Source organism: Psammomys obesus, unplaced genomic scaffold, assembly GCF_907164565.1.
Source record: "Psammomys obesus unplaced genomic scaffold, mPsaObe1.curated_primary_1811, whole genome shotgun sequence".
Classification (NCBI taxonomy): domain Eukaryota; kingdom Metazoa; phylum Chordata; class Mammalia; order Rodentia; family Muridae; genus Psammomys; species Psammomys obesus.
This window is the reverse complement of record NW_026596158.1, coordinates 698,286-717,716: the sequence shown is the minus strand read 5'-3', so window position 1 is coordinate 717,716 and position 19,431 is coordinate 698,286. Positions and strand designations below refer to the sequence as shown.

The following is a 19,431-nucleotide window of genomic DNA, read 5'->3' as shown; positions in this document are numbered from 1 at the left end:
TGAACAGCTTCTGTTGTAAGGAGACAGTTGTCTGAGTCCAGCTAACTCATAGACAGCTTCTTCATCTTGCTGGCAATGTTAAACTAAATTCATGTTCCCAGGCCCAGGAACCAACTCCTATCCTGATAGGTGGAAAAATGTTAGCAATAACTAGTCACAGATGTTTGTAGTCTGCAAGATTAAATATTCTGTGATATTCTGGCTTGTTGTTGCAGTTCAGATCCCCTCTGTTCTGAGGTCCTGACTGATCAGTAGCAGCTTGATTACAATATATTTCTGTCATCTGCATTGACCTGGTGTTTGAGTCAGATGCATTTAAGTGGACCCCATAATAAGGGGAAAGATTCTCCAATGCGAGTGCTGCAGCTCTGAAGGGAAAGGTGCCCTGGCAGTTGGGAGTCAAGGAATACTGCAAAGTTATATCACACAACAAACCTCTGACAGGAGATTTACTGGGAAAGACACAAGAGGGCGGCTGGCTCTGCTTGGGAGAGAAGCAGCCGATAACTGAGTGAGAGGCAGGCTTCTATAGGGTTTCTTGGGAATGGAGTTTTCCAGGATGGAGACTTCCAGGGTAGGGACTGGTGGGTTCCAAATCCTGAGCTTGGGGTGAGTCCAGGCATTGTTGGGTTTTCAAAACCTGGAAGTGAGTTTGAGCTTTTTATCCTACACATTATTTGTGTAGGCAAGGTTAAAATAAGTTCATGTTTCAAGGCCCAGGAACCAAGGCAATGAGTGACAGAGTCAGATTCCACGCAAAAAGTTACATTATGGGGCTGGTGAAATGGCTCAGCAGTTAAGAGCACTGACTGTTCTTCCAGAAATCCTGAGTTCAATTCTTAGCACCCACACCGTGGCTCACAACCATATATAACAAGATCTGGTGCCCTCTTCCGGCATGCAGATATACATACAGACAGAGCTATCATTTAATTCCATTATATAGGGTTGTGAATGTGAAACTTAAGTTGCAATGTTGGGAGTTGGAGATGCTAGGACCATGGGATGTCTCTCAAGGAAAGCTGTAGGCATAGAATGGAACTGGCCCACAGAGGGGGGGATATCATACTGGCTCTAAGTAGCAGAGCTGGAGGAAGAGGAACAGCTGTTGGAATTGAGATGATGCTACTAAGAGCCCAAGATGCAGGCATGAAGCTATAAGACTGGTGTTTGCTCTACTGGATTTCTATCTTGGTTTTGCCTAGTATTTTCTTGCTATACTCCACTCCCCTTTTGGGGGATGGGGATATTTACTGTATATCACTGTATGCTAGAAGTATATGGCTTCTTTAAGACAGATATTCAGGGCTGGAGAGGTGGCTCAGAGGTTAAGGGCACTGGCTGCTTTACCAGAGGTCCTGAGTTCAATTCCCAGCAACTACATGGTGGCTCCCAACCATCTATAATGAGATCTGGTGCCCTCTTTTGGCATATAAGCTGAACACTGTATACATAATAAATAAATCTAAAAAAAAAAAAAAAAAAAAAAGCCGACCTTCAGACTTAAGGAGTTACCTATCCTCAGCAGAGACCCTGACTTTACTATTTTGAATAAATACCAATATTTACTCCCTCCTAAACCTCTAAGCCAATATTTTTGGAGAATACCAATATTTTTGGAGACTTTTAATGACGATCTAAATCTATTTTGCATTGTGAGATAAATATGAGTGTTGGTATAATGTTCTTTTAAAATGTATATGCCTTACCCTTGTTAATTCAAATGCTGATTTCCCCACCCCCAACTCTCCGGTTTCAATCTGGATATTGCATTATGATACTCACTATAAGCATCCTGTCTCAACTCTTGTGTAAACAGGACACAAATAAAGCAACTAGATACAATGTTGTGCAATGGGAGGAGCCAGAGGACAGGAAAGAGGGGAGGAGCTAGAGAACAGGAAGGGGAGAAAAAGAAGAGGAGCTGGAGAGGCAAGCAGGAGAGCAGAGCGGGAGGAGAGAGCTTGGAGGACTTAAAGCATGAACCAGACCTAAGATTTCACAAAAAGCAAGTAAAATGTGGGAAATCTAAATGTTAGGAAACTGAGGGCTTAGAGGTTTAGGAGGGAGTAAATATTGCCCAGCATTGTGTTCTAGGTTAACTAAAAACCCAGGCTCTGTATGGTGATTTGGTTATACAGCCGCTGAGGATTAACAGCAGCATTACTAGAAGTTAAACCCATAGTAAATTTTAATTGCCCATACAACAGATGGCACCCAACTAATCTAAGAATCCACACCTTTTAAATCTTACTTAAACATAATTTGGAGGGGGGAATAAGCTCCCAGTGATGCAAACCAAACTTAAAATCTAAAAACTCCCAAGTCAGTTATTGTCTCTTTAAGAGAGACTCTTAAACAGGCCTTGGAGCAAAAGGCAGCCTACTGTGGGCAGAGCTGAGACTTCCCTAACAAAACTAGCTACCACTACATTCTAACAGGATGGAAGAAACAATAAAACAGACTTCTTGGAGCTTGGCTGATAATCTATTCTATGGTTTTAAGACTGAAATAAAGGAAAGTCTAGAAATTGTAAGTATGCTTACATTCATAATCCTCAATTTAACTTTAATCATTGTATTAGCCTTTTATGTCTTCTCAAAGGCAAAGGCTTTAGAAAAGATACTGGAACAGCACAAAGAACAACTAGAACAATATAAAGGAAAAAATGAAGACTGGAAACAGGACCTAAAACAAGAGATACAGAAACTTACAGAACACAATAAACAACAGGAAGATAGGGCAGAAGTTTTAGAAAAGATACTGGAACAGCACAAAGAACAACTAGAACAATATAAAGAAAAAATTAAAAGTTGGAAGAGAGGCATAAAACAAGAGATTCAAGAGATTATTGAACAAAACAAACATCAGGGAGATAGGTATGAAATGTGGGTGCAGACCTTAAGAGAAGAGTTTAGAATACTAAGTAAAGAAACTACTCAGGTAGAGGCAAAAGACAAAAATAAAGAAAGCCAACCAAAGGTGGTTAGAAAACAAACGTTGGCTTATCCAGTCACTATACAGCAGAGACCAGCAGATGATGATCATCCATTGAATTATCATGAAGCTGAATGGCGCCCTGTGGAAGTGCTAGATCTGAGGAAATTTAAGGAAAGTATCACTAATTTAGGAATGCATTCACCATTTGTAAAACAAATGTTGACTTCCTGGTCAATCAAAAGTAGAGTAATCCCCTAGGATTGGGAGGATATGGCAAAGGCAATATTAGAACCTGGGCCATATTTACAATGGCTGTCATGGTGGAGAGAAGAAGCTAGAGAGATAGCACACAAAAACAGAGCCAGAGGTGTTGGTGTTTCTAAGGAACAGCTGCCTGGTGATGGCCAGTATGCTGACACAGAGATACAAGCTGTATATAACGAAGAAACCTTAGCATTATGTCGCCTAGCAGCTTGAGACAAGGTTGAGGAATCAGGAAAAAGGCTCGAGCCATTCTCCCAGGTCATACAAGGTCCAAGTGAAACATTTACTAACTTTTTGCAAAGACTGACTTCAGCTGTGGATAGAAGTATATCAGATCCACTAGCTAGAGAAGCACTAATAGCATCTTTAGCTTTTGAAAATGCTAATACTGAGTGCAAAGAGGCAATAAGGCCATTAAGAGCAAGATCTGTTCCAATAGACGAATGGATTAGAAATACAATTGATATTAGACCTCATTCACCCAATTTGACCTTGGTAGGAGAAGCTACCTCAAAAGACCTTGGGAGATGTTGTAATTGTGATGGGCCAGATTACTACAGAAGAAATTACCAGGAAAACCAAAATAATTCAAGAAGAGAGCCTATGCTTCCTAGAAAATGCAGAAGATGTGGCAAGGGTCGTCACTGGCCTAGTGAATGTAGAGCAGTCACAGATAAATGGGGTAATCCTTTATCAAAAAACGCCCAAGGGGGCCTCTTGCAGGCCCCAGAACAGGACAGGGATACTCCTCCACAAGAAAATTAAACACCACTACTCTGGGAATAAACATCAAAAACTTGGACAATGAGGCCAAAACAGATTCTATAGATTAAAAAAAAAAAAAAAACCAGGAAGAGAACAAAAAACAAATATATTGGCAAACCTCTATAAATGATCAAAGGCCAAAGTTAAAGATAATTTTAAATACTGTTGAAATTGAAGGCTTGGTAGATACTGGGGCTGATGTCACAATTATTACTTCTAAATCCTGGCCTCCAAATTGGCCACTTCAGGAGGTGGATATTCAATTCCAAGGAGTTAGGACTTTATCTAAAGTGAAACAAAGTGTTAGATGGCTTAAATGTACAGGACCAGAAGGTCAAATAGGAAAACTAAGACCATACATGGCTGAGATAGGGGGTGGGGAAGAGATCTGTTACAACAATGGAAGACCCAGATTAACATCCCCCCACGTTCTGAGACAAGCCAAAAAACAGGTAATACTCCTGATAAAGAAGCTAAAATTATTAAAAAATGTCCTCAAAAACAGTTTCAGACTGTCCAGGCTGTCCATAAACAAATTCAGCAGAGGCATTCCTTTCAACTGCCTGTTGGGAAGCCACTGCTAATAAAAATTCCCACAGCCTTACCACTAAGGTGGTTGGCAAACCAACCTATTTGAACAATGGTCTATGAGTAAAGAAAAATTCCTGGCACTAGAACAGCTAGTCCTGGAACAGCTGGAGGCTCAGCATAGAGAGGAGTCCAACAGCCCTTGGAATTCTCCGGTATTTGTCATCAAAAAGAAATCTGACAAGTGGAGGATGTTAACAGATCTAAGAGCAATTAACAAAATTATTCAGCCAATGGGATCGTTACAATCCGGAATCCCATTGCCTTCCTTGTTACCTAAAGAATGGGCTATTATAGTGATTGATTTAAAGGATTGCTTTTTCACAATTCCTTTACATGAACATGATAGGGAAAGGTTTGCTTTCTCAGTACCCACTTTGAATAGAAACTGGAAGGTCTTACCACAGGGGATGTTAAACAGTCCCACTTTGTGCCAATATTTTGTACAACCGTTGGAGGTAATTCGTAAGCAGTTTCCTCAATCCATAATTTACCACTATATGGATGATATCTTATTAGCTGATTCAGATACGAAAACATTAGAAAATATTTTTGATGAAATAAATAGAACTTTGCCTTGTTGGGGATTACAGATTGCTCCTGAAAAAATACAAAGAGGAGATTCTATTAATTACCTAGGATATAAAATAGGTAGGTCTACAGAAAATTCGACCACAAAAAGTACAAATTAGAAAAAAACAGTTAAGAACTCTTAATGATTTTCAAAAATTGCTGGAGATATTAACTGGCTACGGCCTACCCTTGGTTTAGCTACTCAAGAGCTAAGTAACTTATTTCAAACCTTACAGGGTGATAAGGACTTAAATAGTCCAAGAACGTTATCAGCTGAAGCTGAAAAGAATTGGCTCTGGTAGAAAGGAAATTACAAGATGCATGTATAGACCGTATTGATCCAAAGAGGACTTGTATTTCGGTTATTTTGCCCTCCACTCATTCTCCCACAGGAATTCTTATGCAGAGGGAGGACTGCATTTTAGAATGGATATTTTTGGCATACAAGCAAAATAAAAACTAAAAACCTATATAGAAAAGGTTTCTGAATTGATCCTAAAAGGAAATGAGACTTCGTCAACTGGTTGGAATAGATCCAGCTGAAATTGTGGTGCCCTTTACCAATGCTGAGATTGTGTCATTATGGGCAGACAACGAATATTGGCAAACAGCTTGTTGTGAATTTTTGAGAGAAATCAACAACAAATACCCAAAAAGCAAGCGACTTCAGTTTATAAAAAGAACCAATTGGATTCTCCCTCATATAATAAAAGGAACTCCAATTTCTGGAGCTCCCACATCTCATACGGATGCCAATAAATCAAAAAGGGCAGGTTATAAGTCAGAAAATCTGAGTAAAGTGGTGGAGAGTCCATATGATTCAGTTCAAAAATCAGAATTCTATGCAATTCTCTTGGTGTTATCAGATTTTCAGGACTCTCTTAATATAGTCACTGACTCTCAATATGCAGAAAGAGTTGTTCTGCATATAGAAACTGCTGATCTAATTCAGGATAATTCAGACTTAACTTCACTGCCCTGCAGAGTGGGAGGAAGGGTCTTAACACAGCACAGGAAAAGGCGTGCCTAGCTTGAAAAACTCCTAAGCATTGGGTCTCCTAATTCATGAGAAAGACAGGCTTACCTGTTTAAGATGTTCGGCATATCAATAATAACTATCAAAAGAGGTTAAGTCGCAGGACGCTGACTTTAGTGGCATCTGTGATTTCCTGGCTGACTGCTTGGCAAGTAACTTCACTTCCTGAGCCTGGTTTCTCACGTAGGACCTGAGGACACAGGAACACCAGAGTTCTCACCTGAAGCACCACTCTGAGGATGCAGTCCAGTGGTATCTATCCTTAGTGTAGATGGTGTGGCGCACGCCTTTAATCCTAGCCCTTCGGAGACAGAGGCAGGTGGATCTCCACGCTCCAGGCCAGCCTTGTCAACAGAGTGAGTTCCAAACCAGTCAACAGCTATAGAGAGAGATCTCAAAATTCAAAAACCAAACAAATTACATAACTACTGCTTGCTTCTGCCATCATTCTAAGGTTGTTGTGGAAGAAAAAAAACGAGGTAAAATATGTAACAGGCCCCAGACCTTTTCACAACTGACTCATGATGCAAGTGCCATTCAGGTTATAAAGCCCAGCAGATAGGCAGTACCACCTGCCAAAACGAAAGCAAAGGCCCAATCTATCAGAGACCACAGTGCTGGGAAAGCCTCTAAATGTACTAACCCTCTTTTTTGGCTTCTGTAAGTCTGCTTCTGGATAACTGCTCTTGTTAACTGAAGTATGTCAACCAAGGATATAGTTTTTATGTTTAAAAGCTAACTCTGAGAAAAGCTTGATGCTACATTGGGCTTTCAAATACCTTGCGTAGTCACTGGGCAGCTAATACTCTCTACTGGCTTAAACCCATGTCCAAGCAGCCTTCTCTAGTGGATACTACACAACAGTACTGGTCAAGGACCATATAAAACTGGGTGTGATTCTTAGAAATGGGAGTGGCTGAAAGGAAAGGGCTTATAATGGACTTTAAGTCATAGATTTTTAAGCCATAAGATTATGGAATGTCTTTTAGATTAAAGGTAAAAGGTAGAATTAAAAAGTTGTCCATTTTATTCTCATCATTTTCCTTTTGGGGAAAATTAACAATGTTTGGCCAGGTGTGACTAACCTCTGAGTTCCCTGAGCATAGGGCTGGCACTGGGCAGGAACCACTGGCTCTTTGTGAATCAGTGGAAATGATTTCTCACTGCATTTCAGTTTTCTCATTTGTAAATGTTTATGAAGATAAAGAGATAATGGGTTGGAATTTGTCAGGCCATAAGTAAGTACTATCACACAATTCCCTGAAGGACTACCCTGGGTGGCGTCCTCAGGAATGCCATCTGGCCTCTTTAAGACTAATCCTCTAATTGTCCTAGGTGTGCTAATTAGGGTACACAGGCAGGCCAGTGTGCTGTGTGTACTGTCCTGCTAAACTGTGATACTCAGGCTCACTGAGAACTAGCTCTCCAAGGGAAGTTGACCATTCACTTCAGACCCAAGTATGTTTGTCTCAAGTTGTCCTCCTCAAACCCCAGTCCTAGGGGAGGTTGATCAGGGCTAACTGTGTAACTAGGAGAAAGGAAAACAGCAACAAGCTAAGTGTACTTAAGAACACCGTGTCCATAGGGATGGAGAGACATCTCAGTGATTAAGAGCACTCTGCTCTCCCAGAGGCCCTGGGTTCAATTCCTGGCACCACTTGGTGGCTCACAACTGCCTGCAACCCCGGTTACAGCATTTCCATCAGCCCCTTCTGATCTCCAAGGGCTTCTGCATGCACGCACATGGTGCAGACACATACACATAAATACAAGTAAACACACTGTGTGTGGGCCAGTGACGTGGCTCAATGCCTGAGTGACGCTCAGGACTGAGGTGGTGGAAGGACGGAGCTAATCTGCAGGCTGCAGTATGTGCACCACTTTCCCCGCAATAAAACGCGTAACGTAAAACAGCAGCAGCAGCAAACCGCTGTGTCCTGTGAACAGCTGGAGGGCACACGACCTCCACCAGAGGCTGCTGTCCACTCTGCAGTACAAAAAAGCCTGCAGCAGAAAAGGGAGCCCACACCCAGCCATGGTGGAGCCCTCAGTCTCACAGCAGTGGTTTCCATTGGGCGGCTGGATGCGCCACCGTTGGCGCTGGCTACCCGTGGCCTGAATTTAATCTCTTCCTTGGAAGCCTCACCTGAGAGGGCACACGGCTCCACCCATGTCTCTCGAGTGAGAAGTCCAGCTGGCTGCCTCCGAGGGGCTTCCCGAGTCATGTCTGGTGGATGACTGTGAGCACTCAATCTGATGATGGTATCAGCACTCTGCTGCTTGTGTTTGCTCGTCTTGGAAGCCCTGGCACCCAGGAGGACGCTCTGCTCCGTAAGGGACTTTCCAGTAGGGATTTCAGCTGCCTTCATAGGGTGTCACAGACGTGCTGCTTTTATTCAACTGTTACTTTGCTATTTTTTTATATATACACACATATATTTATACACACATATTTACACACACATGTAAATGCTCATTCAAAACTGAAAGACAGAATGAGGGCCTGGGCCCACAGTTTTTAAGTGGCTTTTTGCCTCCAACAATAGTGAGTTTCCATGTCTTGGCTGGGTTTGGCTCCAGCAGTTAAGGTTCCGTTTCTCTTCTCCTCCTGTATTGTGGGTCTCTCTATGCCTGTTACACCACAGAGGGGAGAATGCTGGGTGCGCACTCTTACCTCGGCACTCAGCAACTCAGTTATTTCCACGCTAGCGGACCAGGGCAGGCTCGCCAGAGAAGGGGCACAAAAACACCATTAGACCAGAAGAAGAAAGGAGGAGCGGGAACACCTTAGACCCAAACACAGACCCAACCTCCCGAAGAGTCGGAGGTCTCCTCCCTCAGACAGCTGCGCTGCTTGCCAATACACCGCACTTCTGCTTCGTGCTGTCCTCCTGTCTTAACTCCAGCCTTCGGGGATCACTCTCCACACCGCACAGAGAAGACAGGGAGTTCTGCTTGCGCACACTTCCGCCTGCCCCCTAGTCATACCCCAACTTATAAAGCCGTAGCTGTTATGAGGCGTGGTAGCGTATGTCTCTGGTACCAGAAACACAGACAGATCTAGGTTCCAACCCTGCGTTGCCATTTCTGCCAGTAGGTGGCACGGCTGCCACGTGGCTCAAGGCTGCTCACGCGACTTCTGGGCTTGACCCCTGTTTCCTTCCCTGTAAAAGAGAACATAACACACACTAAGAATTTTAGCTGGGCTGCTTAGATGTCAGAGGCCCCCGAACTCCATCATCAACACCAAAAAAAGAAAGAAAAAGAAACTGACGGGGGAGGCTGGAGAGATGGCTCCCGCAGCCTGTAACTCTCCTAGGCCCTCTTCTGGACCCCGCATGTACTGAACCCATGTGCACCAACTCACACTCCGATGTACAAATACACACGTAATTAAATACAAAACCCTTTCAGAAAGGACTTATTTCTATCCTCCTAAATTACGCGTAGGTGTGTGTGTAAGTGGGGACGTGTGCTTGAGCGCAGGTGCCCACAGAAGCCAGAAGAGTCAGGAGTTGGGACGCGAACTCGGATCTGCTAGAAGAGCGGCAAGCGCTTTCGAGCGCTGGGCCGGCCCCCAGAACTAACGTGAAGAGGACGGGGAAGGAGAAGAAGGAAGGATTCCACAGGGCCGGGCACGGACCTGCACCCGCGGCTGTCTCGGGGCCGGGTTCATTACTCCCCGCCGAGCCTCCTCAGACCGGCCCCTAAGAACGCTCTGCAGACTTCGGGAGCAGCGCAGCCGCGCCACCTACCGGAGCGGCCTCCACGACGCGCGAGCCGCCGCGGAGCAAGATGGCGCCGCGCGCGAGCCTCTGCGCACGCGCCAGCCGCCTCGCGGGTCCGCGCTCCCGCGGGGACGCGCACGGCGCAGGTACGCATCCTAGGGGCGGAGCCCGGGACCAGCTCTTTCCCGCTGCTCTCCCTGCTACCCGGCCCGTCCAGTCAGCCCCGGCGATAACTCAAACTACGTTTCCCAAGATGCTCTATGCGGAGGACTTCCGTTGGCGTCAGCGGAAGCCGTGACTAGCCGGGCTGCACTGAGGCCGGCTTGGTCACTATGGAGGAGATAGGCATATTGGTGGAGAAAATTCAGGTGCGGTGGGGAGCTGGGTTTCGTGGCGCGAGCTAGACCTGAGTGCGGTGCTGAGTGATTTCCAGGATCCAGGCTCGGCACCGGGTGGTCACACAGGCCTCGGTGTAGAGCTTTGAGTGGTCCCGAGGCCTGGCTGGGTAGGAGGGCGGCAAGGCTCAAAAAGCAGAGCGGGAGGCAAGTGGCGTTAAGCTCCATGACTCTTTCTCAGACTGAGCGCTGTCGAGGCCTGGATAGCTGTGCTATTAAGCTTTTCGGTTTGGGGCTTGGACTAGGTGGAGAATGATGTATGATCCCGTGGCCTAGGTATGACCAAGGCCAGGGGACTCGTGGTTGGGGCTTGGGCGGGGAGGCGTTATGTTAGGTAGTTTGTAGTTTGGCTGAGTGACCTTTGGGTCTTCATGTGAGTCGGGAGTCTGGCATGAAAGCTCTTGCGGGGAAACTGGGCTCTGAATATGCTCTGACTTTTAAAACCATGTGACTTTTAGAACCTCTTGAGGAGAGCGGGATGCTAGGCTCTGCCCTGGAGCTGCTGTAACACTTGCACTCTAATAGGGGGCATCATGGTAGCAGAAGGCAGGAGATGTTGACGTAAAAAGTTTAGTGTAAGGGGCCTGATATTAGAAACGGGATTGGGCAGTCCCCGTGTTTATTTAGAGAAAGTGAATTCTATCAGGTGCTAGCGGCAGAGTCACTTCATGGTGAAATGGGAAAAAGGCTCTGGCTGATTTCGTGAGATGATTCTCTACTTCCAATACCAGTGTTTGTTTCCTTCCTTCCTTCCTTCCTTCCTTCCTTCCTTCCTTCCTTCCTTCCTTCTTTCTTTTTTTTTTTTTTTTTTGTCTCACAGGATGAGATCCCAGCGCTGTCCGTGTCTCGGCCCCAGACCGGCCTGTCCTTTCTGGGGCCAGAACCCGAGGACCTGGAAGACCTGTACAGCCGCTACAAGGTGTGTCCAACCCTAACTTGGATCCTGCATCTGGCCCCTATCGAGAACTGCCCCACCTTGCACCGTGGTGCAGCAAGGCCAACCCTTTGCTCTTTCTGTGCTGACAGAAGCTGCAGCAAGAGCTGGAGTTCCTGGAGGTCCAGGAGGAGTATATCAAGGACGAGCAGAAGAACCTGAAGAAGGAATTCCTTCACGCCCAGGAGGAAGTGAAACGGATCCAGAGTATCCCATTGGTCATTGGCCAGTTTTTGGAGGCTGTGGATCAGAACACAGCCATTGTGGGCTCTACCACAGGTGAGTGGTTGGTCAGGTTGGGGACATCTCGTTGGTTCTTCTGTCTGTCCAACACCTGATCCTTTCATAGGCAAGAAGTGGGAATTGCTGTGTACTAAGAATAGCAAGATAGGGTGATGGCCAGCATATTGACTAATTCAAAAGTAGATACGTATTCTATTTCCTAACTGTCTCTTTCTGCCTCTTAGTTCATGTGTGTGTGATACACACACATGTAAACTTATATATGAAAGTTTCACCAGCCAGATGTGATGGTACACACCTCAGCACCGAGAATGTAGGGGCAGGAGGATTCCTGTGAGTTTGAGGCCAGTCTGGTCTATATAGTGTGTTCCAGGATTACATGGAGACCCTGTTTACAAAACAAACAAAAGTACAACCGTGGGTATTTACTCTGGGTGTAGTTTACCTCCGATGTTTCTGGTTCTAGTCTGTTTGATTTAAGCCACGCCCCCCTGCTGGATCTGGAGCTGTAGTTTGAAAGCACTGGGGTCACATTGAAGGCTTTGGGCTCTGCTGAGGACTTGACCCACAGTAACTGCTCCTAATTAACAATCCATGCCCTGCCCAACACTGGCTGTTGCTTCTGGTATCTTACCTGTGTTTTCCTGCTGCTGGCCACTGCTGCTCTGAACTGAGCCATATGCTTACAAAGGCACTAAATAAACGTGGATGACTACTTGGGATTGGACAGATGGGCTCCAAGGAAGGAGAGGGAGAGTGATAGCCAGGATGAAGCCTGTGTCTTTTGATGTGAGACTTAAAGACAGTGGCTCCCTGGGATAGCAGTGTGATTAAAGGGGCCAGTGAGGGAAGTTGAGGTTGTTGTGGGAGACATCTAGGAGGCTGCTGCACAGCAGTGTTAGTTAGGGAGTCAATTGGAGAAGAGGGATGGAGGCTGGCAGCCAGGACTTCGTGCAGACCCTTAGAAGATGGGGCCAGAGGAGGGGAGGGTCTGGGGGTGGGGTAGTGAGAGCAGAGGAGGGGGTGGTTGCATAGATTTGGGAAGTTGGGTAGAAAGTCACAGTGAATGAGGGGCTCTGAAAGGATGGAGAGAGGAGTCTAGTATGAGGCCTAGTCCCTGGCTGGGGACTGGAGGACAGGGGTTCTCCGTGAGACAGATCTGGGAGGAACAGCACAGTTGAGAGAAAAATACCAGAAGCTGTTGGGACACATAGAAAGATATCCAAAGGACATGCAGGAGACAACATATGAGACACATAGGGCTGGACCTCAACAGAGAATTCGGGCTGAAGACAAACAAGGGAGTCATTAGTGTGAGCCCAGGGGTGGATTAGAGGAAGCAAGACTAGGGGATAAAAGGGGATGATCTGGGTCCGAATGTGGAAAACTTAGGAAGTGACAGTCGTGATGTAGAGGGAGATGGGGAAGGAACGATGGCAAGTCTCTGGCCCTTTTCATTTTCCCTTGTTCCTTCCTGTCCCCTTTCCGAAGGCTCCAACTATTATGTGCGCATCCTGAGTACCATTGATCGGGAACTGCTCAAACCCAATGCCTCAGTGGCCTTGCACAAGCACAGCAACGCACTGGTGGATGTCCTGCCTCCCGAGGCTGACAGCAGCATCATGATGCTCACCTCAGGTGAGGGGGTCACCTAGGGCCTGGGAGTCCCCCCCATGGGCCAAGCTGCAAGCCCTAGCTCTACTCTCCCACCAGATCAGAAGCCAGACGTGATGTACGCAGACATCGGAGGCATGGACATCCAGAAGCAGGAGGTGCGGGAGGCTGTGGAACTCCCGCTCACACACTTTGAGCTGTACAAGCAGGTGAGGTGGAAGAGGTGGCGGGGCAGGCCTCAGGGGGATGAGGGCTGGTGATGAGACTCCTTGGTTCATCCTTTCCCTACCTCTTTCAGATCGGCATCGATCCTCCCCGAGGTGTCCTCATGTATGGCCCACCTGGCTGTGGAAAGACAATGTTAGCAAAGGCTGTGGCGCATCACACGACAGGTGAGACTCGCTGCCTCCCCAGTGCTCTCCTCCACTGCCTCCTGCTTCCTCGGGTTCTGTAGGAAACAGCACAACATGGAATCTGTACATAGAAGAGGCTTTGGGGCCATAGCCTGGGTGGCGGGCCTCTTATGGGATGTGCAGTCCCAGGCGGGTGACTTGTCCTCACTGTGCCTCAGTTTTCTTAAAATTAAAAACTAGTGAGCCAGGTGTGGTGTCACGCATCTTTAATCTGAGCACCCAGCAGGTAGAAGCAGGTGGGTTGCTGTGAGTTCAGGGCCAGCCTGGTCTATTTAGGAGTTCCTGGCTAGCTGATGCTAAATACTGAGACCCTACCTCAATAAGGTTAAATACATTTTAAAAAGTCCATCTGTACATCCTGGCAAATATTCTTAATCCTGACTCATGAGACGGAGGCAGTAAGATAAGAGTTTGAGGCTCTCCTGGGCTACCTAGTGAGGCCCTTTTCAAACAAACAAGCAAACAAATAAACAGAAACCCAAATAACCAAGCAAATGAGCAAACAGAAATCCCATCCCAATTCTGTAGGGTGATTGTGAGGAGTTAGTGAAATAGTACAGTGTATTTCTTGTGATGGGTTCAGGCTCAGTGGTTACAAACTCGATTGCTTGGCTGAAGCCAAAGGGGGAAGTGAATGGAGATAAGACCAGGAGAGGGTAGTCCACAGAGTGCTCTGGGGAAGCGGCGCGGACCGAGGGAGCGTCCAGGGTGAGCTGTCCATCCTGCAGGGCCTCTCAGGGCGGGGTTCCCAGAGGAAGCGAGGTGTGAGGAGAGTCTGTCAGGCGCAGAGAGTGGGAGAAGGGGTTCAAGTCAGGAACTAACACGTGCAGAGGCCCAGAGATGAGAGGAACTCCTTCAGCGACTGATGGGTAGACGACAGCTGCCACCAGAGCAAGCTCACACTTTGGATTTTTCCTGGTGAGTGGCTGGCTGAGTAGAGCTATGTTTGGCAGCACATAGGAAGCGAGGCTGAGGAGATTGTGAGGTGCCTGATGATAAAGACCGAAATAGTTTTAGTCTAAGAAAAACCTGGTGGCCAGTTAAAAGACTGGTTTGGGGACCCTTAATATTAGCCTCATGCTCTGTGCCTAGAGATGGTAGTGAAGGGGTGGCAGCCTTTGAGATTTACGAATGAATTCGGTGTAGTTGGCAAGAGGCAGTTCAAGAGCAGTTTTCAGTCCCTGGTTGAGCCTCCCTGGGATTGGTTATTGTTGACTCTCACAGAACAGAGGGATGAACTGGGGTAGGGGCCAGTGAATTCACTACGAGACACAATCTATGAGGAGGGAACACTCAGCCTGAAGCTTGAAACACAGCTGCACTGTCCTACCTTCGTTGCGGCTTTGAGGGGAGGTTTGGAAGCCATCAGCGTATGTCCTCCTTAGTGATTTTTGTGGGCGTAAGCCTGGCTTTTAAGAAGTGAAATAATGGGAACAGTTGGACATCTGTAATGTTCTTCTCTGGAAGTTGTGTATGCCTTTCAGAAATTGGCATTGGCGCACACAAAGTATTTGCTGAGTGTCTGCTCTGTGCCAGGGAGCTCTAGTCCTGAGCTAGCGCAGCAAGCAGTATTCCTGGGACGAGTGAGGCTAGGGAGATAGCTGGTTTCAAGCCAGGGAAGAGTCTACTGTCTTATAATTGCCTTTGGGAAGGAGCTAGTGGCCTGGAAACGAAGAGAGAGAATAGGTGAGGCAAGAGCCCTGCAGAGGTGGGAGGGAGAGCTCAGAGGAAGGGTCAGCAGGGTGAAGCAGTGGGGAGGCACCATCCTGGCAGGGAGGACAGGGAGCAGGCAGTCACCTGAGCGCTCAGTGTTCTCATGCTGCCGGTGGTGGCTTAGGTGGGAGGAGGGGCTGCAGACAGCGGAAGATTTAAACGCCTGCTGTGGAAATACAAGGTTGCGCTGAGGGAGACTACAGGCTGTTAAAGATCCAGGGGAGGCTGATGAGAATTTGTGATGGCACCATCTGTCCTGTCCTCTTGTCTTTCTCCAGAATGGCTAGCCCATGGGTGGGCATTTGTTTGTGGGGTGATGGTATTGAGACCTGCTTATGTCTTGTAATGGTAGGAGTAGCTCTGGGCACTGAAATGGGTATTGCTTGTTAATCCTCACTCCCGCAGCCCTGCAGAAAAGAAGTGACTCACATAAGAAAGCAGCCTATAACGTGTTCAAGATCACCAGCTGTAGTGTTAGGATTTGATGCCAACACCTCTGACCCCCAAACCACAGGCTCTTGATACTCCATTGATTCCTTGAGCATCCACAGAGATGTGTCAAATGATACAGCTGATAAATCTCTCATAGTTTGCTAAGAGGATGGCTAACCATTTAAGAAGCTAATAATAAAATCCTATATTTGGAATTCAAGAAATCTGCCACCTTAGGTATATTTATTCAAGTATTTCCTGAAGAGAATCTTAGAGAAAGTGATTTTGGAAAGTTCCTATGTACCCCTCCTGCATGTTACTTCATGTCCCCTACAGTCACAGAGCAGTTACAGAAAGTGAGAAGTTGTCATTGCTAAGATAATCTGAACTGGAGGATAGACATTTTGAAATTCACCAGTGTCCCACTATGGTCCTTGTTCTACCCAAGTTTCAATCCAGACAGGGGACCTTGGCTGAGAACACATAGATGTTGAAGGGCTCTTCTGTTCTGAGGGAATCTGGAAGAGGGTGTGGGCTGGAGCACCGGGAAAGTCCCTGAGTTGTCTCCTTGGAGAAGGAAAGTTCTGGTCGAGACAAACCTTTATCTACTTGTTTCAATGGCGACCAATGGCCAAGAGTGAGTGATGAAGCGGGAGGAAGTTCCAGGGTAGTGGGAGGAACGGCGGCGGCACAGTCTGAAAGGGCAGGGGTTGGGCAGGGATGCAGGACAGGGCACTGAGGCGACGGAGTCATACAGGCAGCTCCAGAGGTGGGGTTTCTTGTGGGCACAAAGAAAAGTGGGGCTTGTCTAGGACGAAGTCAGCAGCCCAGAGGCTAGGGTGTGTGGGGAGCCCCAAGGTGATGGAGAAAAGTGGGTGCCTCTTGAGACTCAGCCAGATGTGAAGTCTGGGCCTGAGTGTCGGGCCACAGCCTGCAGCCTTGCTCAGTTCCTGCTTGGTCTGTATGTACAAATCGTCTCCTTGCTCCCATGGCAGGAAGCTTGTTCCACAAGCATGCAGCTGTGCACTTAGTGAGAAACAAGGGCAGATGGAGGGCCCAGAACAAGCCGGGTTCAGCCTTGCTGCCCTGCCCTCGCCAGTTATGAAGAGGTGCACTCAGGCCTTTGCTTCTTCCAGCAGCGGGAAACCGTGGTTCAGATGTGGGCATATAGCTGTGATCCCAGCACTGCACAGCTCACAACAGGAGGAGGACAAACATAAGGCCAGCCTGGCTACACAGTTAATCTTAGGCAAGGCTGGGCTGTATGTCAAGATCCTTTCTTCAAACACACAAACATGGTTCATAGGGCAAACATGAATGTGGCGCTTTTGGCCACACTTAGTCTAGAGATGTTTCTGTTTTCTTAACTGGTTTTGCATGTGTTCTAGAAAACTCTAGAAGCTTTTAGTTTTTGTTTTGTACTTAATATTCTGATTCTTTAAAAACAAAAGACAATGGCATGTCTATGCAGGGTTTGTGGTTGGGGCTTCTGTCATTGTGAGGCACGGGCAGTGGCTGGATGTGGGCCAATCCTGTGCCTTATGCAGCTCCTAGGGGTAGTTATCCAAGAAAAGAATATCTTCAGCAACTTCCAGTTAAAGCACAAGGGACCCTAGAGGAGGACGGTTCCCATCCTAACCCTTGTCATTCTGACCTCAGCTGCATTTATCCGTGTGGTGGGCTCAGAGTTTGTTCAGAAGTACCTGGGTGAGGGCCCCCGAATGGTCCGGGATGTGTTCCGCCTTGCCAAGGAGAACGCACCAGCCATCATCTTCATAGATGAAATTGATGCCATTGCCACCAAGAGATTCGATGCCCAGACGGGAGGTGAGTAGTGCCCAAATGGCCTGGATCTTGTGCGGGCTTGACAAAGGATGTGGTCTAGACTGACCGTGTTTCTTACTCCCAGCTGACAGGGAGGTTCAGAGGATCCTGCTGGAGCTGCTGAATCAAATGGACGGATTTGACCAGAACGTCAATGTGAAGGTTGAGGGTTCAGGATTGGCAAGGGGACCTGGGAAACACAGGGTTTGGGTCATGAGGGCCAGGTGTCATGACAGGAAAAGAGGATGGAGGGACAGCAGAAGCCTGAGCTGGTCCTTGCCTGTGCCAGGTAATCATGGCCACAAACAGAGCAGACACCTTGGATCCAGCTCTACTGCGGCCAGGACGCCTGGACCGCAAAATTGAGTTCCCACTCCCTGACCGTCGCCAGAAGAGGTTGATTTTCTCCACCATCACCAGCAAGATGAACCTATCTGAGGAGGTCGACCTGGAAGACTGTATCCTTAGAAGTGAGAAGGGACCAGCAAGAGATGAAGATGGGCTTCATCACCATCACTGTTTGGGCAGTAAAAGGGAAAGTCCAGGGAACAGGGGTGCTGACCAGGACAGTATCTAAGAACTGACCACATCATCTGAGGAAAGGGTTCTTTAACTGAGCTGCTGTAGATGTGGCCCGGCCAGATAAGATTTCAGGAGCCGATATCAACTCCATCTGTCAAGAGGTAAGTGACAGCCTCTGATCTGAGCAGGGTGGTTGAAGACGTCTCCCCTTCTCCAGCGGTGTTCTCTGCGGTCCTCCCTTTTCCTGTTGCCTTCCTGAGTTCTCGGACCCCATGCCTCTAATGGGGCTTGGGGGTGGGGAGAGTGGTACTCTGAGTGCAGTTTTCATCCCCATCCCGCCCTAGAGTGGAATGCTGGCTGTCCGTGAAAACCGCTACATCGTCCTGGCCAAGGACTTCGAGAAAGCATACAAGACCGTGATCAAGAAGGATGAGCAGGAACATGAGTTTTACAAGTGACCCTCCCCCAATTCCCAGGCTCCTGTCCCAGTACTAGTTTTCTCTTTACCCAGGATTGGTTTACTCAATAAATGGACGTGATTGGATCTGTTTAGTTTCTTCCAAGTGTTTTTTGAGTCCATTAGGGACTGTGGACCTTGAATAGGTCCACTGGGTCCCTCCTTGTCTCCTGACAAATAAGTAGGCAAGGTTCCTGGAGTGCAGTATGAGAAAAGAGCAGAGAATGTGAACCACATGACTTCGGAGACTCTGGAAAAGGGGATAGAAAATGAGTCTCAGACTAAAGCCTTGACCACAAGAAGATCATTTGAGTTTTCAGTAATTTCTGCCTTCTTTACGTGTACAAGGACCAGGGACAGAGATGGCCCGCAGTCTGCTCCACCTGTGTGCAGCCATCTTGACACTGGTGTACTTGGTTGCCAAGTAAGCAGCTAAACTCCAGGGCACATGCTTGTCGGCCTAGTAAGGGGCAGGTTTCCCAAGAGGCACTCTTCCATGCCTGGGCACACCAAGGCTGTTGGGTGTGTTTCCCTGTATATGAAGACTTCCGGCTAAATGCTCTTCCCCAGGCAGACTTAATCCCTGAGTCACTTGTAACCTAGCAAAATCTCTTCCTTTCTGCTTGAGGCTTTGTGCTCGGTTTCTCCTGGTGTCTCCAGGTGGTCCGTTTCTGGTTAAGCTTTGCCCACCCTCCGTGGGTATAGTACATCCTTGGATTATCTCTCTGAAAATGCTGGCTCTGTCCTGGATTCTCTATCACCTTCTCAGCTTTTGTTCACTCTTTAATGTGGCTTTTAAAGCTCTGGTCTGACCCCTGCTCAAATGTTACTCTGTCTGGCTGTTTGACGTTGCAGGGTGCTGAAGACTCAAGCTCCCCTCTCTGCCCTTAGACAGCTTGGAGTGTCCATCATTCTGGTCAGGCCAAATCCCAGTTCCCATGAGTATTGTTTAGCTACCTCTTCCTCTGTCGCTACTGAGACTGCTCCCAC

General features: G+C 47.3%; 1 protein-coding gene across 1 annotated transcript; it reads left to right on the top strand.

Moving 5' to 3' along the window:
• The first annotated feature begins 10,159 nt into the window (after positions 1–10,159).
• Positions 10,160–18,528, top strand: Psmc4 (proteasome 26S subunit, ATPase 4). Its single transcript, XM_055594950.1, has 11 exons — positions 10,160–10,262; positions 11,110–11,208; positions 11,316–11,502; positions 12,958–13,104; positions 13,180–13,289; positions 13,379–13,472; positions 17,298–17,465; positions 17,548–17,624; positions 17,752–17,920; positions 18,090–18,145; positions 18,329–18,528. The coding sequence occupies exons 1-11, from the start codon at positions 10,227–10,229 to the stop codon at positions 18,440–18,442; spliced, it is 1,257 nt and encodes a 418-aa protein (XP_055450925.1). The 5' UTR covers positions 10,160–10,226; the 3' UTR covers positions 18,443–18,528.
• The last annotated feature ends 903 nt before the right edge of the window (positions 18,529–19,431 follow it).